Source organism: Lissotriton vulgaris, chromosome 2_1 (assembly GCF_964263255.1).
Source record: "Lissotriton vulgaris chromosome 2_1, aLisVul1.2, whole genome shotgun sequence".
Classification (NCBI taxonomy): Eukaryota; Metazoa; Chordata; class Amphibia; order Caudata; family Salamandridae; genus Lissotriton; species Lissotriton vulgaris.
The window spans coordinates 625170070-625194812 of NC_141687.1; the positions used below are offsets into that span (position 1 = coordinate 625170070).

At 49.1% G+C, this 24743-nt stretch overlaps 1 protein-coding gene across 4 annotated transcripts in view; it reads left to right on the forward strand.

The window, feature by feature from the left end:
• MACF1 (microtubule actin crosslinking factor 1) overlaps nt 1-24743 on the forward strand; it is a 1022862-nt gene that overhangs the window by 410716 nt on the left and 587403 nt on the right. For all 4 annotated transcript variants that reach the window (XM_086955743.1, XM_086955745.1, XM_086955746.1 and 1 more), the window contains 2 exons: nt 9246-9398; nt 13312-13400. In XM_086955743.1, coding sequence (XP_086811869.1) covers nt 9246-9398; nt 13312-13400 — 242 coding nt within the window. The remainder of the gene's footprint in view (nt 1-9245; nt 9399-13311; nt 13401-24743) is intronic.

Here is a 24743-nt window from a genome sequence, read left to right on the forward strand (position 1 = left end):
CACCTGCTCCCCTACCACAACATTCCCTTGCATCCTCTATCATACCAGACGATGACAATTGGGATGATAGCTCTGATGATATAGGGGCTAACATAGATGATCCATCTATTCATCCAGGCTCACCTGACCCGTGGGATGATTATATCTCCCCAGACGTCCCAAATGTCCCTCAAGATGACATATACCCCTCAAGGCCTTCCCCACCAGAAGACACTATGGGTTTTAATCAGTTGATTCACAGGGCCGCGCAATATCATGGAGTAGATATGCATACAGACCCTGTAGATGAAGACTTTCTAATGGATACCTTTGATAATGCACAAAGGTCCTCATCCATTTTACCAATGCTTAAAGGAGTGATTAAGCATGCTCCTGAAGTCTTCAAAGACCCAGTCAAAACTCGGGTCATTAACCCTCGAATAGAGAAAAAGTATAAAGCTGCCCCTTCAGACCTAGCTTATATTAAAGGTCCAGTACCACTAGACTCACTTGTAGTTTCCAACGCACGGAAGAGAGCAAACTTGCAAACATCAGGTGAAGCTGCCCCACCAGATAAAGAGTCTAAGCTACTTGACGCATCAGGGAAAAGAACTGCGTCTCAAGCAGCAAACATGTGGCGTATTGCCAATACACAAGCATTATTGGCAGATATGACAGGGCACATTATGACGAATTAGAATCATTAATGCGACACCTCCCAGATAAATACAAAGATAGAGCAAATGAACTTATTCAAGAAGGGAAAAATATTACAAACACCTCTATTCGGTGTGCACTTGATGCAGCGGACACCGCCTCCAGGGCAGTTAACACCAGTGTTTTATTACGTAGACATGTCTGGCTATGCATATCAGGGTTCAAACCTGAAGTCCAAAGTGCTATACTTAATCAACCCTTTGATGAGCAACACTTATTCGGAGCCAATGTAGATGTATCACTTGAAAAAATGAAAAAGGATACAGATACTGCCAAATCTATGGGAGCCCTGCAGTCGCAGGCTCTTAGACGTTCATTTCGCCGCTCATCTTATCGAGGCGCCACCAGGGAGTACTCCTCAGACACACCTTCTACCTCATACAAAGCCCCTACACAATCCACATATAGTAAGGGCTACCAAAGGGGAGTTCACAGAGGTAAAAACAACAACTCCCGCTATGCCTCTACGCCTGCCCAATGACTCCCCTTCCCCTTCCCCGTCCCATTCCACTCCTGTCGGGTGAAGACTACAACAATACCTACCAGCCTGGCAAAACATCACATCAGACAGGAGGGTGCTTCAAATAATTCAGTCAGGTTACTGTCTAGAGCTAACATCCACCCCCCCAGCATACCACCTAAGCAGCGTCCAATGTCACAAGAACATTTAACACTGCTCAGACAGGAAGTAATATCCATCCTGCAGAAAAATGCAATAGAAATAGTCCCAAAGCATCAGCAAAACAAAGAAGTATACTCGCTATATTTTCTAATCCCAAAGAAGGACAGAGCTCTAATACCTGTCCTAGACCTCAGACCTCTAAACATTTACATACACGGGGATCATTTTCATATGGTCAGACTCCAATAAGTCCTTCCACTCCTGTTACAAAACGACTTCCTTGTCACTCTAGATCTCAAGGACGCGTACTTCCACATTCCCATCCACACAGTGCACAGAAAATATCTCAGATTTGTGCTAGACGGGCAGCACTACCAGTTCAAAGGGCTCCCATTCGGAGTCAAAACAGCGCCAAGGGTGAAATGCCTAGCAGTAGTAGCAGCACTCTTAAAACACAACAGATTCACGTCTTCCCATACCTAGACGATTGGTTTATAATAGCCAGCTCATACAGCCAGTGTGTACAACACACTCACTCTACTATTCAACTGCTCCACGACTTGGGATTCACAGTAAATCACACCTAGTCACGTCTGCAACCTTCACACATAAAACAATATCTCGGCGCTACAATAAACACCCAACTAACATTAGCATATCCCTCTCCAAACATGATAACAAGTGTACAAACTCTCCTAACAAAATTCAAACTGCAACACTCGCTTCCAGCTCGAGTGTTCATGCAGCTCATAGGAATGATGGCATCTTGCATATTTATAATACCTCACACAAGACTGCAAATGCGTCCACGAGTGCCTAGCACGCCAATGGAACCAGGCTCGTGGTCAAATAACAGACCTAGTGTTGGTAGACAGTCGGACTCGTCGCTCTCTGCAATGGTGGAGCACCAAAAACCTTTCAAAGGGCCAACCGTTCCTAGAGCCAGTTTCTCATATAATCCTGACAGCGGACGCATCGCTCTCCGGCTGGGGAGCTCACCTACTGCATCACACCATGCAAGGCAGGTGGACACCGCAACAAAAGTTACTCCACATCAACCACTTGGAGTTACTAGCTGTTTTCCTAGCCCTAAAAGCATTCCAAAACAAGTATCAGTCAAAGCTGTCTTAGTCCGCACAGACAATATAACAGCCATGTACTACATAAACAAACAAGGGGGAACACACTCTCTGCAGCTCTCTCAGTTAGCACAGCAGATATGGAGATGGGCTATACCACAAAAAATCTTCCTCATAGCCCAACACGTTCCAGGAGTACAAAACACCATGGCAGATCTGCTAAGTCGACAGACACAGCAGATCCACGGGTGGGAACTTCATCCACAAATTCGTCAACCGTTCTTTCAGATGTGGGGACAACCTCAGATAGACCTCTTCGCAACCCACGAAAACGCAAAATGCCCAAACTTTGCCGCCAGATATCCACACCCGCTGTCCAAAGCCAATGCAATATGGATGAACTGGTCCGGAAAATTTGCGTATTCTTTTCCTCCTCTCCCACTACTTCCGTTAGTGATACGCAAGCTACAGCAACATTCCCTAACACTCATTCTAGTAGCTCCAACTTGAGCCAGACAACCGTGGTACACCACACTGCTGCAACAATCTGTGGTACCACACCAAAAACGAAGCCTATCTCCACGTCTCTTGACACAGACCATGGAGAGATCATACACCCGGATCCATCTCAGCTCAACCTAGCGATCTGGCTCCTGAAGTCATAGAGTTCGGTTACCTCAGCCTTCCTCCAGAATGCATGAACGTCATTAAAGAAGCCAGACGTCCCACTACGAGAGCATGCTATGCTGCTAAGTGGAAGCGATTTGTAATATACTGTCAAAACACCCACATAAATCCTTTAGATGTGTCTATTCAGAACATAATAGGATACCTATTACATCTTCTAAAGTGTAATTTAGCTTGCATGTCTATCAGACTACACCTTGCTGCCATTGCAGCATATTTACAAAATAGACAACATCTCTTTCTGTTTAGAGTACCTGCTATAAAAGCATTCATTGAAGGACTCAAAAGAATAATCCCTCCCAGAACACCACCTTCACCAGTGTGGAACTTAAACATTATTCTTACGCGGTTAATGGGACCTCCCTTTGAACCGTTACATAAATGCGAATTACAATTGCTAACTTGGAAAGTAGCTTTCTTAGTAGCTATTACTTCTCTCAGAAGAGTCAGTGAACTACAAGCATTTACCATTCAAGAACCCTTTTTGCAAATACATCATAACAAAGTGGTTCTACGCACTAATCCTAAATTCCTTCCTAAAGTCATTTCACCATTTCATCTAAATCAATCTGTTGAACTGCCCGTTTTTTTCCCCGCAGCCACAAACAGTCGCAGAAAGAGCTCTACACACCTTAGACGTCAAAAGAGCATTACTGTACTACATCGAAAGGACACAAACTTTTTGTGTCTTTTTCACCACCACTTAAAGGCAACCCCATATCAAAATCAGGGATAGCTAGGTGGATTGTTAAATGCATATAAATAAATGCATAAAAATAGGGGCTTCAATGGCATTCTTAGGGAACATTCCCCTAGATGATATATGCAAAGCAGCTACATGGTCTACACCGGACACTTTCACAAAACACTATTTTGTAGATGTGCAAACTAAACGACAAGCCACTGTGGGCCAGGCTGTACTAAAAACTCTGTTTCAAACTACTGCAACGGATACTGGTGGTCGCCGCTAGGTGTGGGTACTGCTATACAATCTATGCACAGTGTGTAATCTGCAGCTCATATGCCTCGAACGGAAAATGCTACTTACCACTATGTATCTGTTCTTGGCATGTAGAGCAGCTGAGTTACACACGCCCACCCGCCTCCCTGTATCTGTTCCAGTATTATCTTAATTAGATACAAAATCACATGGACATCACTACTTCTTGTACAGCTCTATCACTTCCCTAATGGCGAAAAACAATGGATGGGATGGAGCCGATGCCCATGCGCAGTATCATCCGAAGGAGGAGTCACCTATCCCGTGACGTCCAAAGACTTTTCTACATTAAAACAAACTGCAAACATCCGGGCCCAACACTAGGTGGCCATCTATGCACAGTGTGTAACTCTGCAGCTCTACATGCCAAGAACAGATGCATACTGGTAAGTTGCATTTTCCTTTGATACCTTGTTGGTTCTAAAATAAAAAAACTCTATATTGTTTGATATAAAAAACATTGGCAGAGAGCTCAGTTCTTGGGTGTCTGAGACCATTTGCTGACTGAGTGTGCACAACAAATGCTATACACTGTCCTCTGATACTGCCTTACTGCTCGACCAAGCAACCACTTTAGAGAGTAAGGTTATATCTAACTTTAACCTCTGCCATACCTCTGGAGACTGGGGACTCTATACACACTGTACCTTATTTTGGTCCAGTATATATAGAGCCACTTTCTTACATCTGTTGTGCACTTTACATTAAATCCCACTCTGGCATCAGTGTGGGTTTAATGTGCTGAGAAGTGTGATACCAAACTTCTCAGTCTTCAGTGCTGCCATCATGGTGCTGTGGAGTTCGTGATGACAACCTCCCAGCACCATATACTCTTAATGGCAGCACTGCACTTAAAGTGCCCAGGAATGGACCTGGGTACTGTAGGGGTATAGAGCTCATGTACTTGTACCCACACCACTGGCATAGCCCCAGCTAGAGGGGTGACTGAGGCATGCCAGGGCAGTGTGTTGTGGGCATGACACTCAGGGATGTGTTCCATGTAGACTCTTTGGTTTGTTCTGCACCAAGACATTCAGCCTGCAAAGGCAGTGTGTGGGTTTCAGGGTAAAGGGCCTCTAAAGGTGGCACAATAAGTGCTGCAGCCCTTGGGTGCCTTCTCTGGTCATAGTGCCCTGGATACCTAGGGTACCATTAACCAAGGGCTGACATGTGGCCAGAGATGCCAATTGAGTTTAAGTTTCAATGTAGTTTTAGGGAAGGAACACAGGCCCTGGGCACCTGATTGGCAGGAGCCCAAGGCACACTCAGTCAAAGTACATCAGCGATTCAGCAAAAATGTGGGGGCATACCTTGCAAGAATGATGGCACTTTCTCACATTCAGGACCACAGTTTTTAAGAACACAGCTGAAACTGTACGAACCAGCCAGAAGCCTGAGGTCTGTTCATGCAAAACTTTTACAGGTAGCTAAGTTCAAACAGGTCAGGTGAGGGGGGGAGAAGAAGCTTCCTGTTGCGGACAGCCAAGACCTGGAACCTTCTCCCAATCACGATAAAAAGCAGCCCTTTGCTCTTTTCTTTCAGAAAAGCAGTAAAAATTTGGATCTTTACCTCTTAAGTCAGATCATTACCTTTTCGGCAATCTTTCTCACATCAACCCTAGCACCAAGATGCCTCCGGGCAATCGCGTGCTCTATACATTTTTAAATGAAATCAAAGTCTTTCCATTCGGAGTCACAACAACACCCAGAGTCTTTATAAAATGCTTTGCGTTGGTAGCAGTCCACTTAAGAAGGTGACACATTCAGGTGTTTCCTTACCTAGACGACTGGCTCATAAAAGCCAAGTCATGCAACAATTGTGTGAAAAATACACACAACACAATCCAGCTGCTACACAACTTGAAATTCACAATAAACCTCACCAAGTCACATCTCCAGCCGTCCTACACCCAACAGTATCTAGGTGCAACAATAGACACTTCCAAAACTCTTGCATACCCCAACCCAATCAGGATAGCTAGTATGCAAGCCCTCATAACAACATTTCAGCAGCAATGCTCATTACCAACTCTGGTGTTCATGCAGCTAATAGGGATGATGGCCTCTTGCTGCTTAATCGTCCCTTGCGCAAGACTCCAAATGCGCCCACTACAGAATGTCTAGCACAACAGTGGAACCAAGCTTAGGGTCGGATTACAGATCTGGTGTTGGTAGACAGCCGCACGTATCGCTCTCTGCAATGGTGGAGCACAAAAAATCTTTCCAAATGGCGGCCGTTCTTAGACCCGGTTCCACAAATAGTGCTAACAGCGGACGCATCGCTCACAGCTGGGGAGCACATCTCTTGAACCACGCCATTCAAGGTATGTGGACCCCTCAACAGAATCTCCTTCATATCAATCACCTGGAGTTACTGGCCATATTTCTCGCCGTAAAATCATTTCAAAAGCATCTCCTAGGCAAAACTGTCCTAGTCCGAACAGACAACATGACAGCAATGTACTATATACAACAACAGAGGGGGTACACACACACTGCAGCTTTCACGCCTAGCACAAAGCATTTGGAGATGGGCCATTCCTCAAAAGATATACCTCTTATCAGAGCACCTACCTGGGATACACGATCAAATTGCAGATCTCCTTAGTCGTCAACAGCACAGATTCACGAATGGGAACTTCATCCGTAAGTTCTAAATCCGTTTGTCACTCATTTAAACACAAAATGCCCAAGCTTCGCCTCCAGATATCCATATCCACTGTACCAAGGGAATGTGATATGGATGAACTGGTCAGGCGGATTTGCATACCCTTTTCCGCCTCTCCTGCTCATTCCATTACTGGTGCGCAAGCTCAAACAGTCTCTCACAATCATCCTGGTTGCGCCAACATGGGGCCGACAACCATGGTTCACAACTCTGCTGGAACTCTCAGTAGTGCCACACCAAAAGTTGCACCTTTCCCCAAAGCTTCTCACAGAACCATGGAGAGATAAGACATCCAGAACCAGCGACATCCAGAACCTAGCGATTTGATTCCTGAAGTCTTAGAGTTTGGTTACCTCAATCCCCCACCGGACTGCATGAACGTCATTAGAGAAGCTAGACGTCCCACCTCTAGAGCATGCTACGCAGCTAAATGGAAAAGATTTGTCGTTTATTGCAATAACAAAACCATCAATCCGTTAGATGCTTCAACTCAAAACATCATTTGTTATCTCCTGCATTTACAAAGATGTATTCTGGCATATACATCCATATGATTACATCTTGCTTCTATACCAGCTTACTTATAAAACAGACAACACTTGTCATTGTTTAGAGTGCCTCCCATTAAAGCTTTCATGGAAGACCTTAAAAGGATAATTCCTCCCACAGTTCCACCCTCTCCAGTATAGAATCTAAACATTGTCCTAACAAGGCCCATGGTTCCCCCATTTGAACCTTTACATAAATGTGAGTTACAATTCCTCACATGGAAGGTAGCTTTCCTTGTGGCCATCACATCTCTCAGAAGAGTAAGTGAACTCCAGGCCTTAACCATACAGGAACCATTTTTACAAATCCAGCACAACAAAGTGGTTCTTAGGACAAACCCTAACTTCTTATCTAAAGTAATTTCCACCTTTCACCTTAACCAGTCTGTTGAGCTCCCAGTATTTTTTCCTCAACCAGACATCAGTAGCTGAACGGGCTCTTCATACGCTTGATGTCAAAAGAGCTATTCTTTACTACATTGAAAGTACAAAAAGTTTCAGGAAAACTAAACAACTTCTCATAGCTTTCTCACCACCACATAAGGGCAATCCTATATCAAAAGCTGGAATTGCCAGGTGGATCGTTAAATGCATTCAAATATGCTACCAAAAATCAAAGCGTACATTATCGTTTCCCCCTAGAGCGCATTCCACACGCAAGCTAGGGGCATCCAAGGCATTCTTAGCAAACCTCCCCATGGATGACATTTGCTTAGCCGCAACCTGGTCTACACCGCACACTTTAAAAAAACACTACTGTGTAGATGTGCAGGCAAAACAACAAGCTAGTGTGGGCCAGGCTGTACTAAGAACCCTTTTTGAAACTACTGCAACACATACAGGTAGCCACCGCTAACGGGGTAACTGCTGTATAGTCTATGCAAAAGTATGCGATCCACAGCTTATATGCCTCAAACGGAAAATGCTACTTACCAGTATGCATCTGTTCTTGGCATGTAGAGCTGTAGATTTGCATATGCCCACCGCCTCCCCGGACACCTATATGTGTTGCAGTACTATCTTACTTAGATACATTACACATGGACATCTTTTCTATTTCTTACTAACTCCATCATCACCCTTTATGGCCAAAACAATCTGGAGATGGAGTCGATGCCCATGCGCACTACTAACCAAAGGAGGAGTCACCTATCTCGTGACTACAAAGACTTCCACAATAACAAAGTGCAAATATCCGAGCCCAACAGCAGATAGCGATCTATGCAAAAGTATGCGGATCTACAGCTCTACATGCCAAGAACAGATGCATACTGGTAAGTAGCATTTTCCTTCTAATAGAGGCTACACATGCACATTCCTCACCTTGTGAATTTTCCCAAGTGCTAGACTGGATCCGAAAATTTAAAAGCAATTCCCTCATGCATTAACATGTTTTCCAGATGGGTCCATCTGTTCTAGATGTGATGCCGAAGCCACTATAAGACCACCACCTCCTTGCACTGATGTCTGTTCCTTTCTTTCCGCACAGTCTGACACAGATCCAGAACTTGCAGTGCTGTCTCTGACAGACCCTTTTACCCTTGTGAAAAATGTCTAAATTTGTACACAGTGTGCAGACAATGCCCTGAAACCAACAGGTTTCAAGCCGTGTGGTGACTGTCATCGACAAATGTCGGTGATGGACACCCACAGCATCTGTCTCTGGTGCCTCTGTACCTCACATGATGCAAAGTCGTGCTCATGCTGTGCTAATCGATCCAAGACCGAAAAGCCAAGCTCTCCATTGCTGAAGTCCGAAGTCCAAAGTGGAAGTGGTTTCGATCCTGGACAAAGCCAACCTGTAGACAAAGCACTTACCGTCAAGTTTAGTTACATGTGCCATCTAGATGGGGAGATGAGGAATGGGTTATTCTGCTGTTGCTGTAAAGATGATGCATTGGGTTTTTTAATGGAGGACTGATTTTCAGTTATCTTTGTCCCACAGAAAGTGGTGGAAGAGGAGAAACAGGAGCAGGTGGATGCATTGCGGCACCTCATGGGCTGGGCAACTGGCTTAGCTCAGGTTATGAGACCCAAGAATGCATTGTCGAAGAGCACCGCACCAGGGGACGTGAGGCAACACCTTGCTGAGCAACAGGTAAGGCAGCCATTGTCCCTCTCTCCAGCTTGGTAAATTATCTGCTTTCACACCCTCATGTCTCTCTCCTTTCTTTCCATACCACTCAAGTATCTATCATACTTAACTCTTCATTTGATCTTCCTCTTATTTCACTCTCTTATTATCCCTACCCCATAGCTTACTGACTGAGCAATGCTCCTCTCTCTATCTACATGTCTTTCATTCCCGATAGGTCATGACTCAATGCAACAATTAGAATTGGAAGATGCAGTTATTGGGGTTGAGGGATGCAGCCATTGGGTCTCAGCGATGCAGACAATGGAACATGTCGTCTTAGACACCTTACCATCTTAAATGCTATTTGCTATCAGCATGCCTCAGTGGCTTTCCTTACTCCAACTTATCAAACCACCAGCAGTTTGTTCACTTGGGCACCTCCAGGATCCAGAAGAGCATTTGTATCTGCAGTGTTCCCCCCAGTATTCCATCTTCTCAAATGTAATCTTCAACCACTACATCTAATCCTTTGAGCCTCTATTCATGAATGACAGCATCAACATTTCCCAGTGCACTGATGGCACAGAACTTCACTTGAAAGTCTCCTTTTTCTTTCTTGCCATTCAATGCGTTAAACACTGCATGCACCTCAGCCAGAGCAGCTTGTCCAGCATCCACCTGAACCACAACCTCACTAAAACCAAATTACTGCTATTCTACAAAAACAGCAAGGAATATCTAGTCCAGACTTGGTGCAGTTCGTGAACCTTGAGGGAAGCAAACCCCAACTTTTCCCAGGTGCCATGCCACTCTAATTCTCCCTGGTCATTGATCTCACATTCAAGGAATACATGTCCAAGAACCCAAGATTGCCTAGTACCAGCTTGGTCTACTACAGAAAGTGAAAGTGTTCCTCCAAGAAAGCAACTTCAAAACTGTTGTTTAAGTTCTGATATTCTTACTTTTGGATGGTGACAACACCCTGCATCATGGCCTGTTATACTCCACACCGACCTCCCTCCTACTCCATGCCTTCCACCCCCAGCATCCTTCATTCTTCCTCACCCCCACCAAAGGACTGAAGAAATATGACCACTACCCTCTACCCTGATAGAACTCCAACTGGCTCCCTTTGACACTCCACACCAACTCTAAAACCATCCACATCATTTACAAAGCCATTATGACCAGCACATCTGCTGATGTGGCTGACACTTTCACCATCTCTGATGACTTTTGTACTCCTGTAGCCAGGACATCATCAACCTAGAGATAATAACATGAAAAAAAGAAAATGCAAGGCAAAATAACTGCTTCATCTGTTCAACCGCCACATGTAAGCACCACTCCATGCGCTAACATCTGTACCTTTCCTTCCACATCTTTAGCCATGATCCAGCGCTCACTCTCAAACAATATCTCACCTTTGGCGAGTTTTCTAGAAAAATGTTTCCTCTTCAGTGTAACATGCTCCCACCAAAATTCAGGGTTTAAATTAACTAAGGGCTATCACGAGGAGAGGTCAGTGTTGGACCCCAGAAGGTATGTCACTGGTGTCTAGGTTCTTTGCACAGCTGCAAGTCTTGCGGACACTCCACCCAAATGAACCCTGAAGAGATTCAGGACCGTGAATTGAAGTACGGTCGGAAGGTGCTTAAAGGCTGTCTAAGTCGAGCACTCTGACCTGTTCTTCTTCTTGAGGTCGTTCCTGTGAAAGATCTTCTTCACTTCCTAAGTCTTCAGCTAAGTCCAAGCCTAAAAAGAAACAAAAGATGCGTTTTAGTCTCAGTCTGGGTCTATTACTGAGGAACCCATTCTACAACGTATCCCAGTGCATGATCTTGGAATTCTTCTGTATCAAAATTACCTCCATATGCAGCATCTTCAGCCCTCAACCGAACCCAATCACCATCGCAACTCAACTTCCCATCACAGCTGAAGAACAAACGCTGACCTTGTGACCCTTTGTTACCACTGTCTAAGTTGCTGCTACCATAAAGACCATCCACTTGAGGGCCCTGTTGGAACTTTGTCCCCACCACGCCTAAAACAGAGGGCTCCTACCTATCAGTGAAACACTAACCCCCATCTTCAACACATTCATCAACTCAGCCATTTTCTTTGAAACCTGGAAACATACCCCATCATGCCCCTACTGAAGCAGCCATCCACTGACCCAGGCACGCTTTCTAACTACAGATCCAGTTCCTTCCTACCATACTTGACAAAGGTCTTGGAGAGGATTTAGCCATACGGCTAGAGCGGTCGACCTCGAAGGTGGGTGAACGTATTTGAGTCTCAGCAACGATGCCCAACATCCAGTGGTTCTGGGCATATCACTTAATCTCCCTGTGCCTAACAAAAATGAATGTGCCCTGTAACAAAACTGGTGCTCCTGTAAAGCGTTCTGATACCCGATTCGGGTCTAGTTCGCGCTATATAAAACTCTATAAAACCCCAAAAAATAATCAATCGACACCTCACAGACCACCTTAGCAACCACCAGTTTCTCAACGTTTTGCAGATGGAATACAAGCTGTCAGCCTGGCACCTTACACCTCGGAAGCCTGCAAACGATTCTGTGTAGTACTTCAAGGATCATTGCTCAGCCGCATCTTCAATGCATACGTGATCCCTCAGGCCAATGTTATCCGCGCACACCGCATCAACATCCCCTACTACGCCAATGTCACACACCCATACTCTCCCTGTCATAAAATAACCCCAACACAAGAAACAAGTTCACCGCCTGCATGACCGAAGTCGCTAACTAGATGAAAGCCGTCTGTCTCAAGCTATAAATCAACAAGACAGAAGTAGTGACCTTTGGCAAAAACACCTCCACATGGGACTCAAGCTGGTGGCAGCTGAGCTCAGACCCACACCTAGCAGCCACGCCAGAAGCCTAAGACTAATCATCAACAGCAAACTAGACATTACCGCACAACTCGACATGTCACTGCATTCTGCTACCACACCCTTAAGATGCTGAGAAAGATCTTGAAATGGCTCCAAAGCAACACTAGAAAAACTGTCTCTCATACTCTGGCCACCAGCATGTTAGATTGTGGGGACACCTGCTATGCTGTCAGTGACTGTGATTTCCTGGGATGGATGGTCAGATATTCTATGTGTTGGAGGTGAGGTAGGAGAAGGACATTCCCCCGGCTCTGGTCTTGCGGATTCGTGAGACGTTGGCCCGGTAAAGCTGGGTGAAGTGGAGGTGTCTGGTGGGTACGTGGACTGTGTGGTGGTGATTCAGGTATGTGGGTCCAGCATTGTGAAGGGCCTTGTATGCGTGGGTGAGGAGTTTGAAGGTTATTGTTCTGTCAACTGAGTGCCAGAGGAGGTCGTGGAGGTGTTGAGTGATGTGGCTGCGACGGGCTATGTTGAGGATTACTTCGCCCGCGCAGAGTGCGCCATTCAAGCTGCTTCACAGGTGCCCCTTATGGCTCCGTACTATCAAGACGGTGTTCTTCGTCACCATCACCTATGCATGGCATGTCAGTGAGCTTAAGGCTCTTTGTGTTAATCCACCATACAATACCTTCTTACTGGACAAACCTTGTTCTGCGGACTCTAGCTTCCTTTCTGCCTATAGTTATGAAGCTGTTCCACCATTTGCTCCTTTTCCTCTCCCTCTCTTCCATGTGCCTTTCGTCCCTGTGGATACTCTTCTCTCCTGAACATCGTTTTTTCTACTTCACTCTTACATGTCCCCTATAATTATTGACTCAGCATAGCTTTCCTTTCCTTTTATTTTGAATAATTTCTTTTTTTCTCCCTCTTTTCCCATGCGCTCCTGGCCTCATCAGTTGAACAGGACTTAATCCTCTTTTCCCCTTCTCTGATGTGTGCCTCTGCTCTGCGACAGAGCATGACATACATTCTTTTATGTCTATTTATAAGAGTTATGCTCCTCTCTCCTTCACAGGCCGTCACGGATGAACTGGCAACCAAGAAAGAGCAGGTGTCTGAAGCCATTAAAGCTGCCCAGATCTTCTTGGCGAAGCATGGAGAAAAGTGAGTAATATTTGCCCGTGGGGGAGGGCAAAGGTGTCAACTTAGCCAGCAGTGGTTGAGTATTTTTCTGGGTCCTTAGTGGGTTGATTACCATGCATGTATGGATGAGGGAAGATAGGGTAGGTATGTGTGTGAGAAACATTATTGCCCCCCAAAACTTGAGTGACAGAGAGATGATTGGACTGCTCTGCGGTAGGGAGGAGTCTTCTGAAGTCGAGTAGGTCTTGGGTCTGCCGTAGGTGGGTAGGGTGGGTGTTCCAAGTCTTGGCGACGAGGTAGGAGAAGGATCTGTCACCGGGGGTTGTTCGTTGGATGCGGGGGACAGTGGCGAGGGCGAGGCTGGTGGAGCGGAGCTGGCGGGTGGGGGTGTAGAAGTTGAGTCTGCTGTTCAGGTAGACTGGTCCAGTGTTGTGTAGTGCTTTCTGTGTGTGGGTGAGGAGCTTGAAGGTGATCCTCTTGTCTACGGGGAGCCAGTGTAGGTCTGCGGCGGGGGATGCTGAGAATAAGTTGGGCGGAGGCGTTTTGGATGCGTTGCAGTCGACACAGGTGCTTGGCTGGAATTCCTGCGTAGAGTGCGTTGCCGTAGTCCAGTCTGCTGCTGACGAGGACCTGTGTCACCGTTCTTCTCGTTTCGGTCAGGATCCACTTGTAGATCCTGCGGAGCATGCGGAGGGTGTTGTAGCAGGAGGAGGAGACAGCGCTGACCTGCTTCGACATGGAGAGGTAGGAGTCGAGGATGAGTCCAAGGTTGCGTGCGTGGTTGGTGGGTGTCGGTGCTGCTCCCAGCGTGGTCGGCCACCAGGAGTCGTCCCAGGCTGAGGGGGTGGGTCCGTGGATGAGGACCTCCGTCTTGTCTGAGTTCAGCTTCAGGCGGCTGCTCCTCATCCAGTCGGCGACGGCCTTCATTCCCTCGTGGAGATTAGTTTTAACCGTTTGCGGGTCCTTGGTGAGGGAGAGGATGAGCTGGATGTCGTCGGCGTAGGAGATATTGAGGTCTTGCTGGTGGGCCACTTGTGCGAGGGGGGCCATGTAGACGTTAAACAGTGTCGAGCTGAGGGATGAGTCCTGGGGGACACCGCAGATGATGTTGATGGCTTCGGATCGGAAGGGTGGGAGGCAGGCGCTATGGGTTCTGCCGTAGAGGAAGGACGTGGTCCAGGCGAGGGCCTTCTCTTGTATTCCGGCTTCTTGGAGGCGTGTCTTTAGAGTACGGTGGCGGACCGTGTCGAAGGCGGCTGACAGGTCCAGGAGGATGAGTGCTGAGGTCTCGCCGTTGTCTAGTTGTCTCCTGATGTCGTCTGTGGCGGCAATGAGGGCTGTCTCGGTGCTGTGCTTTCGTCTGAAACCGGACTGGGACGGGTCTAAGATGTCGTTGTCTTCGAGGTGGCGGGTCAGCTGCGTGTTGACGATTTTCTCGATGACCTTCACCGGGAACAGGAGCAGGGAAAAGGGCTGGAAATTCTTGAGGTCCTTGGGGTCAGCCTTGGGCTTCTTGAGAAGGGCGTTGATCTTGGCGTGCTTCCAGCTTTCCGGGAATGTAGCTGTCTCGAAGGAGATGTTGATGACCTTCCTCAGTTGGGGTCCGATGGTTGTGTCTGCTTTGTTGAATACGATGTGTGGGCAGGGGTCTGATGGTAATCCTGAGTGGATGGAGTTCATGACCTTGAGAGTCTCGTCGTCGTTGACGTTGGACCAGGAAGTCAGGTGGTGGGTGCGGGTAGAGTTCGTGGGGGTGGTGGAGTCTGGCGTGGTCGAGGCGGTCGTGGAGCTGAAGCTGTCGTGGATGTCAGTGATCTTGTGGTGGAAGAAGATGGCCAGCGAGTCGCACAGTGCTTGTGAGGGCGGGGTGACGTTGGCGCTGGGGTTGGAGAGTTCCTTCACGATGTTGTAGAGCTCTTTACTGTTGTGTGCGTTGTTATCCAGGCGGTCTTTGAAGGACGATTTCTTGGCTAATCTGATGAGGTGGTGATGTCTGCGGGTGGCGTCCTTGTGGGCTGCGTAGTTGTCCGGCGTGCGTTCGTGGATCCATTTCTTCTCCAGTTTTCGGCATGCGCGTTTGGAGGTCTGGAGCTTGTCGCTGAACCAGGTGGCTTTCTTGCTGGAGTAACTGTTGGATGGTTTCTTGAGCGGGGCAAGGGTGTTGGCGCAGTCGGCTATCCACTGTCTGAGGTTGCGGGCGGCGGCGTCTGGGTCGGTGGTGTCGGTGGGTGGGTTCTGGGCGAGGGTGGTGGACAGCTGGTCTTCGGTGTCTTTGCTCCAGAAGCGGCGGGGCAGCTGTTGGGTGCGGTGGTGCGTGGTTGGTTTCTTGAAGGTGAAATGGATGCAGCGGTGGTCGGTCCAGTGGAGTTCGGTGGTGTGGTTGAAAGCGACGTGGGTGCTTGTGGAGAAGATGGGGTCAAGTGTGTGGCTAGCGGCGTGAGTGGGTGCGGTGACGAGTTGTCTGAGGCCGAGGTTGGCGAGGTTGGCGATCAGGGTGCTGGAGTTGGCGTCGTTATTGTTTTCGAGGTGGAAGTTCAGGTCTCCGAGGAGGATGTAGTCTGTGGTGGCAAGTGCGTGGGTGCTGGCGAGGTCGACGATGGAGTCGCTGAACTGTGCCCAGGGTCCGGGGGGGGGTCTGTAGATGAGTGTTCCTCTGAGGGTGGTTTTAGGGTCGGTGTAAATCTGGAAGTGCAGGTGTTCGGCGGTGTTGAGGGTGTCGTCTGCGTGGGAGGAGACCTTGAGGATGGACTTGTGGACGATGGCTATTCCTCCTCCGATTCCATTGGCACGATCCCTGCGGGTGATCTTGTAGCCGTCCGGGATGGCTATGGCGATGTCGGGCGCTGAGGAGTCGTTCCACCAGGTATTGGTCAGGAAGGCAACGTCTGGGGTGGAGGTGTTGAGCAGGTCCCAGAGCTCAACGGCGTGTTTGCGTGCGGAGCGGTGTTGAGAAGTATGCATCAGAGGTGGTTGGGTCCGATCCTTGGAGGTTTGGTGGATCTGTTGCAGGTAAAGCTGCAGGTGCGGCAGGTCAAAGGTGCGTGGGTCAGTTTCGGGGCGGCCTGGAAGCAGGTGTGGTCTCGGCCTGCATTGAGTGCGAGGAGGGTGCTGGCGTCGTATCGAAGTCTGGTGGCGTGGTGTTCGCGGGGTCCAGGGGTTTTCGGTCCAGGCGCAGACGGGCTTGCCTCTGGCGCGCCTCTGGTGATATCTTCTTCCAAGGTTGTGTGGGTAGGGAGGATGAAAAGTGATTGGGTGGTGCAGCTTGTGAGCAAATGAGACCCTTGGTTGGTGAGAAATGACTTGGTGCCATCGCTTACAAGAGTTTTGCAATCTTGACTTATAAATGATAGGCAGCCCTGTCTGCTGAGAAGCGATTGTCAGCTGTATGATTGTTCTGAAGCCATTGGAAGCCACAGCTACTTTGAAGAAGTTGGAATCCCAAGCGGGTGAGCAGTGTCTTGGAGCCATAGCTGGAAAGAGATGATCTGAGTTTGTTGGGGGTCTGTTTATAGACTGTGGAAGAGGAAATACACAGAGGAAGGGGTTTGGAATGGGAGGAAATAAGGTAAGTAAGTGAAAAAGTACAAATGAGAATGACTTGGAAAATAATGTAAGAAGGTTACGTAGAGCTTGTAGACAGGTATCCTGAAGATTGTTATAGACACAAAGATATTCTCCTGACTTAGTCATTGTTTTCTCTAGCAAGATACCAGTCAGTTTATTTAGGGCAAATTTATTCTTCTCTACAGGCAGGACTCCAGAACACTGTAAGAAAGATAAAATGTGTTTCTTCTTTAGTTTATAAACAAGAATTTGGCAACTGCACCTTCATGCAGGTAAAACATACCTCTGAATCTGAAAGAAACAGTTTGTTATTGATTCCTTACCTTAGAATTACCCCCAGGCATCAGTCAGGATCCGGAACGTTTTTCGTCAGCAGTACCCTTGCGCTCCGGAAGGTGGCGTCGATCGACTCCACGTCCGTTATCTGCGTCATGGTCGCCGGGATGACGTTGTGGTAGCTACATAGATGCCACCCTCGTACGTCGATGTCAGTTCTTAATTTTTTCGTGGCAGAAGGCGCAGATCCAGAGTGAATGGTACCCCCAGTCACTTTTTGACTGAGTTTTTAGCAAATTTTGTTGACTTAGTTTTTGAGTCTTCAACCGACTCCTTGTGCACAAGAGATACCCGGTTTCGAGGCATGCTGTTCCTGTAGCCGAATGATGTCGGTGACGGATCCGCACCGCATGTGCCTCTTCTGCCTGGTGCGCGACCATGACCCTAAGTCGTGCTCCAACTGTTGAACCATGACCCCAAAGTCAATGTGGGAGCGGTACCGAAAGCTCCTCGAGGCCCAGCAGTTGGCTCCGCGTTGTGCAAGGTCCCGGTCACGTGGGAGGTCAAGGGACCGATCGCGGAGTCATCATCACTCCTCTTCTAAGTCTTCGTACTCTGGGTCAGGTAAGTCGAAGCACAAGAAGAAGTTGAAGAAGCATTGTCGCTCTTCAACTTCCCCTTGTACGTCTGCCGAGGCGATGAAGGGTGCGGGTAGTGCCACTCCAGTGGCTCCGTGTGCGGAGCCTTCAGGGTCGACTCCAGCCTTCCCTTCCTTTCCAGGACTGGGAGCAACCCCTGCCCAGCTTCATCAATTTTACAAAGCGATGCACCATGTCGGGCCCCACGGACTCGGCTGGGGGCCCTAGGCCTTTGACCCTGACGGCTCTAGCCTTGGCACCGCAGGACCCCCTTGGATCCAGGCCTAATCCTGATCGGCGCAGGTCGACCTCATGACACCTCCTCCGGTGCCAACTCCAACGGCACCACGTCTGCAGGCGACACCAGCTGGACCCCCGCCCGGCGTCGACCTGGCTCCCCCCTCGACGTGGACACGGAGCCGGACCGGCGTTGGCCGGCGCCTGGTCCGACGCTGATGGGTACTTTTGTCCCTGTGTTCCACCCTGCCCATTTTCAGCCTGATTGGCAGCCAGAAGAGGGTGAGGAAGACTGGCAGGGGTCTGGTGACCCCTTGACAGAACAGTTGGATTGCAATCCGGACTGGAGAGAGGAACTGGGGAATGCCAGTGGTCTGGATACCTCCCCAGACCTCGGCATGTTGTCTCCTCCTACCGTGGCTACAGAGGAGGGAGCGTAGTGTTGTTGTGTAGGGTGGCCGAGGCTCTCAACCTCGAGCTAACTACAGTGGCATTCAGGATTAACCTCCTGTCAAAGGTGCTTCTGCGGCAGCGAGCTCTTCGGAGCCCCTGCTCTGTTTAATGAGGCCCTCAGGGACATCCTTTTGGGCACTTGGTTCAGACCCAACACTGGGGCTCCTGTGAACAGGGTGATTGCCCGACGTCACCGCCCGTCCCGGGCGACCCCACTTTCCTTCCCCAATATCTCACCCCTGAGAGCTTGGTGGTTCAAGCCTCCACCTCTAAAGGCGCCTTCCCTACTTCACCACCGGAAAGGTAATCCAAAAAGCTGGACCTCCTTGGAAAGAAAATGTTTTCTTCTGCCAGCTTGGGACTGCGGTTGGTAAACTCTGCATGTCTGTTGGGCCCTTACACCCACTCTGTGTGGGATACGGTGGCGCAGGTGCTGCCTCAGTGCCCAGAGGAGGCCTGGGCCATACTCTCTTGTGCTGTTGCCAAAGGGAGAGACGCAGCGAAGTTTACCATCTGCTGTCTGCTGGATACCGCGACACACTTGGCAGGACAAATGCAACATCAGGAGCCCTTCGACGCTACGCCTGGTTGCGCTCAACTGGTTTTTCCAGGGATGTCTAATCCACCCTTATGGACATGCCCTTTGATGGCCGTTGCCTTTTCGGCTACAATGCGGACAACGCACTGGAAGGCTTTAAGGACTCTCGGGCCACGGCCAGGTCCTCGGGCCTATCTACTAGCCACCCTGCACAGTCTGCCTTTCGCCCCTTTCGTGGCTATGCAAGGGGTGCCCCACTACGTCCCGCTCAGGGCCACAGGCCAGCGCAAGCTGTTCAGCTCCAGCACGGCTGTGGACGTGGGAACCACGGGCGTGGTTCTGGGAGCCAGAGAGCCGGCCAGTCCTCCACACCCCCCTCTGCAGCAGCCTCCAAACCTTCCTAGTCCAACGTTTCAGGGCCACCAAACGCCAGTGGGCAGCAGGATCCGTCATCCCCTCCCCCACCAGGCCCACCTTCACGTCGGACAGGTGGGTTTTGCAAATAATCTGAATGGGCTGGTCCCTCCCCTTAGAGACTACCCCTCCCTCCATGCCACCTCAGCACAATAGCATGTTGGAGGATCATCTAGAACTTCTCCAACAGGAAGTTTCGGCACTCTTGGCCAAGGGAGCCAATGAGCGCCTTCCTGTCCCAGAAGTAGGTCATGGTTTCTATTGCCACTACTTTCTGATGCCCAAGAAGGACAAAGGCCTGCGTCCTATCTTGGATCTCAGGAACGCCAACTGCTTCCTCCGGAAGGAAAAGTTTAAGATGTCGATGCTTGCTCAGGTCATGTCTGCCCTAGACCCTGGAGACTGGATGGTAGCGTTGGACTTGCAGGACGCTTACTTTCACATCCCTGTCCTGCCGGCCCATCGGCGCTACCCGTGGTTCATGGTAGGGCACAAGCACTTTCAGTTTACTGTGCTCCCCTTTGGCCTTAACAGCGCCACTCGGGTCTTCACGAAAGTGATGGAGGTGGTTGCAGCTAATCTGCACAGATCAGGGGTTCCAGTCTTCCTCTATCCCGACTAGTGGCTGTTGAAGGCGGGCTCGCCCCATGCTGTCATCTCCCAACTTCATACTACAGCCGACCTCCTGCATTCCCTGGGGTTCTCCATCAAAGTGTCGAAGTTACACCCGACCCCCTCTCAGAAGCTCCTCTTCATTGGACGTTGTGGACATGACGCAGTTTCGTTTTCATACTCTCGAACAGCGAGTCTGGGCTATTCAGGCTATGATTCCGATCTATCAGCCTCTATCCCGGGATTTGGTCTGGATGACCCTGAGGCTGCTGGTCCTCAATGCCTCCTGCTGGTCGATCATGCCAGGTGGCATATGCGGGCTCTGCAGTGGTACCTGAAGTTCCAGTGGGCGCATCATCAGGGGAATCTGTCCTATTGCATCAAGATTTTGGAGAGCACTGCACAACAATTGCAGTGGTGGCTCCCGAACCAGGATTGGGTCAGCGGCAGATCCCTCTCCCTTCCCCAACCAGAACACACAGTGGTGACGGACGCATCCCTTCTGGGATAGGGTGGCCACATAGGGGAGGAGGAGAGCACAGGCCTCTGTTCTCCGCCGGAGTCCGGGCTCCACATCAACCTTCTAGAGCTTCGGGCGATCCGTCTTGCACCCAAAGCCTTCCTTCCCTCTGTCCGGGGAAGAGTTGTGCAGGTGTTCACGGACAACACCAAAGCCATGTGGCAATGCAACAAACAGGGCTGGGTGGGATCGTGGACCCTATGTCAAGAGGCCCTCCGTCTCTGGACATGGCTGGAACATTAGGGCATGTCCCTGGTGGTTTAACACCTGGCAGGTTCACTGAACGCCCGGGCGGACAAACTCACCGCAGGTGCATGATGGGTCATGAATGGCACCTTCACTCAGAGGTGGTGCAAGGTCTCTTTCAGCAGTGGGAGGGCCTTGGTTAGATCTATTCCCCACCAAAGAGAACACGCAATGTCAGCAATTCTGTGTGATGGAATTTCCAAGGCGACACTCGCTAGGTGACGCTTTTTATTGTAAGTGGAGTTGCGGTCTTCTATAACTATGCCTTTCCGCCGACACCACTTCCTCCCAGAGTGCTGAAGAAGATTATGCGCAACCGGGCCCAAGTCATTCTTATGGCTCCCAATTGGGCACGAAGAGCCTGGTATCATGATTTGCTCAACATGACCATCAATGCTCCAAACAGACTGCCTCTTAGGGAGGATCTTCTGTCGCAGCAGCAGGGGACGGTCCTCCATCTGGACCTGTCCAGCCTCCACCTCCTTGTGTGGAGATTGTGCGGCAGCAGTTGACGTCATTAGACTTGCCTCCCGAAGTCTGTGATGTAATCTTGGCAGCCAGGCGTCCCTCACTAAGACGGTATATACCTGCAGATAGAATAGATTTTTGTCATGGTGCACAGCAAAGGCTGGATATCCCCTTTCCGCCCCTCTTTCTGAGGTTCTCTTATTCCTCTTATCTCTGGCCCAGCAGGGCTCTGCTCTGGGCACTCTTAAGGACTTCCTCTCGGCCAATTCAGCCTTCCTCAGGCTTAATGGTCAGCCTTGTCTTTTCAAGTCCCTTGTTGTAACTAGATTTCTTGAGGGCATTATTCATCTTTTCCTCCTGTTCCCTTCGTAATGCCCCAGTGGGACTTCAACTTGCTTCTGACATATCTTATGTGCGCTCCGTTTGAGCCACTACATATCTGTCCTCTCAGACTTCTCACTTTGAAAACTGCTTTGCTGGTGGCCACACCTCTGCGCGCATGAGGAGTGAGCTACAAACTCGGTCTTCCAGGCCTCCCTTTCTGGCAATCCATCCAGACAAGGTCGTCCTTAGAACTGGACCTTCCTTTCTTCCCAAGGTGGTTACTTCTTTCCACATTGGCCAAACCATCACTTTGCCCTCCTTCTTTCCGCATCCTTCGAAAGAGGAAGAGAGGCTGCACCGTCTGGATCCAAAACATGTGTTTACTTTCTACTTGGATCACACAAAATAATTCCAGGTGGACGACCAGCTCTTTGTTGGTTACGTAGGCGCTAAGAAAGGTCGGGCCTTGCACAAATGGACCATCTCCAGGTGGGTCGTTCTTTGCATCAAAGCCTGCTAGTTCGAGGCATGTGAGCTGTAGATCACATGCTTTGCATAGTCTTTACAGCAGTCTTCCCGAATCGGTGGCTATACTGTAACTGTTGGAGTTGTCTGAAATAACGTTTTAAGTACTGCTTCACCCACATTAATTTGTTGTCTTGCTAACACATCTACTCAATAGTGTTTGGTGAATGTGTGTAGTGTAGACCATGTTGCAGCTTTGCAGATATCAGTAATAGGGATATTCCCTAAGAAAGCCATAGTAGCCCATGACTTACGAGTGGAATGTGCTCTAGGAGGTACTGTGAGAGTCCTTTTGGCTTTTTGATAACAAATCTGAATACACTTGACAATCCACCTAGCAGTTCCTGATTTGCGGATAGGATTGCCATTGTGAGGTGGTGCAAAAGCTACAAAGAGTTGTTTGGTTTTACGAAATTATTTTTATCTTTCAGTGTAATACAAAACATCTAAGGTATGTAAAGCTCGTTCTGCAGCAGAGTCAGGTTGAGGGAAGAATACAGGTAATTCAACCGTCAGATTGATGTGAAATGCAGATACAACCTCAGGTAGGAATTTAGGGTTGGTGCAAAGAACCATTTTATCTTTATGTAACTGGAAAAAGGGTTCTTCTATGGTTAGTGCCTGAAGTTCACCCACTCTCCCTAATGAAATGATTGCAATGAGGAAAGCTGTTTTCCAAGTAAGGAACTGCAGTTCACGTTTGTGCATGGGCTCAAAAGGTGGACCCATTAGCCTTGTGAGGACTATGTTAAGATTCCATACTGGGGCTGGCAGGATGCCCATATGTCACCCAAGATGTTCACCACATCCCCTAAACTCCTCTTGATCCAATTATACTATGTTTTTAGTGGTATTGTGACACTATTGGTGCTATTCATTGTTGTGTCACTGGTGCTTGTAATCTGTAAAACAATACATTTGTTTATCAAATAAAGATTCAATACTGGGGCAGGTGGGAGTCTTGGTGGTATTACCCTTTTTAGCCCTTCCATGAATGCTTTGATGATAGGCACTCAAAATAGCGATGAATGTTGCCTATTTTGGAGGTAAGCTGCTATGGCAACAAGATGCAGTCTGATGGATGTATAGGCCAATGCTGACTGCTGCAAATGCACTAGGTAGCAACGTTTATTCTGTATGGAAGCATCAAGGGGGTTGAAGTGATTGTTCACAGGCGGCCATACTCTAGACCCGTTTTTTACAAACTTGGCTGACGCTTCTGTTACGGCCGTCACTCCCCTTGGCTGGTCGGATCACTCTTTGGTTGCCATCTGTACCCCCCTACCGGGAGTGATTACTACTCCCCCTGCTAAGTTGGTCGCGAGCCGGCATTGGAGTAAATTACGGCTAGAGGACTTACACCGTGTCCTCGCCGCGGAGCCTTTAGAACCTTTGGTCGTTGTTGACACAGGCTACGATAGGTTCTGCTCCTGGATCTCCAGGGCGCTTGACGCTCTTATTCCTATCACCGCTCGTAAGATCAGCTCCAGGGACTCAAGTCCGTGGTACGATGGCGCCTTACGTGTACTCAAGGGTAGTTGTCTGCGAGCGGAGAGGGCTTGGCGGAAGGTGTACGATAACGGTAAAAAAGCTATATATCTCGCCGCCGTCAAAACTTACCATCGGGCTGTTTGTCGAGCGCGGGCAGCCTACTATGCCGCTGAATTCGGCAACAGCTCTAACCCCTCCAAAACCATCTTTAAAGTGATGAAAGATCTTCTAGCAAAGCGAGCCTGTGCCCCGACGACTGGCTCGACCACTCACTGTGAGGCTCTTGCTATGTTTTTTCTGGAGAAGGTCCAAAACATCTTTAAGACGTTCCCTTACACAGGGCCTCCAGCTGAGTCTCCGATTAACATCTATGGAGGTACCTCGTTGCACGTGCTGCCCCATTGACATCCGAGGGGTTTGACCTCCTGGCTCAGCAGGTTAAATCAGGGTCCCCCGCTGACCCGCTCAGACCGACTGTTTTCAGAGATCAGGCGTTCGTGGGCCGGACTGCGGTACACTCCTTGATTAATATCTCGCTGGAGTCAGGCATGGTACCTGCTAGCTGGAAGCGGGCGGTGGTTTCTCCCATCTTAAAGAAACCCTCCCTGGATCCAGAGAAACCCGAAAATTATCGGCCCATCTCCCTGCTCCCGTGGCCGACCAAGGTGTTGGAGGCCCACGTCAACAAAGTTCTTTCGGCTCACCTCATCCATGCTAACATCTTGGATCCCACCCAGAACGGGTTCCGTGCTGGGCACAGCACGGAGACCGCCCTTCTCTCCATGGCCGAACACCTTCGCATGGTGATGGATGCGGGGCAGACAGCGGCGCTTGTCTTATTAGATCTGAGCGCCGCGTTTGATACTGTCTCGCATCCCATCTTATTGCATCGCCTGGAGGAGATTGGTCTGAGTGGTTTGGCTCTCCAATGGTTCCGGTCCTTCTTAGACGATCGTTTCTTTAGCGTTGCCATCCCACCGTTCCAGTCCCAATTCCATCCTTTGAAACAGAGGGTGCCGCAAGGCTCCTCGCTGAGTCCCACGTCTTTACGTGAGACC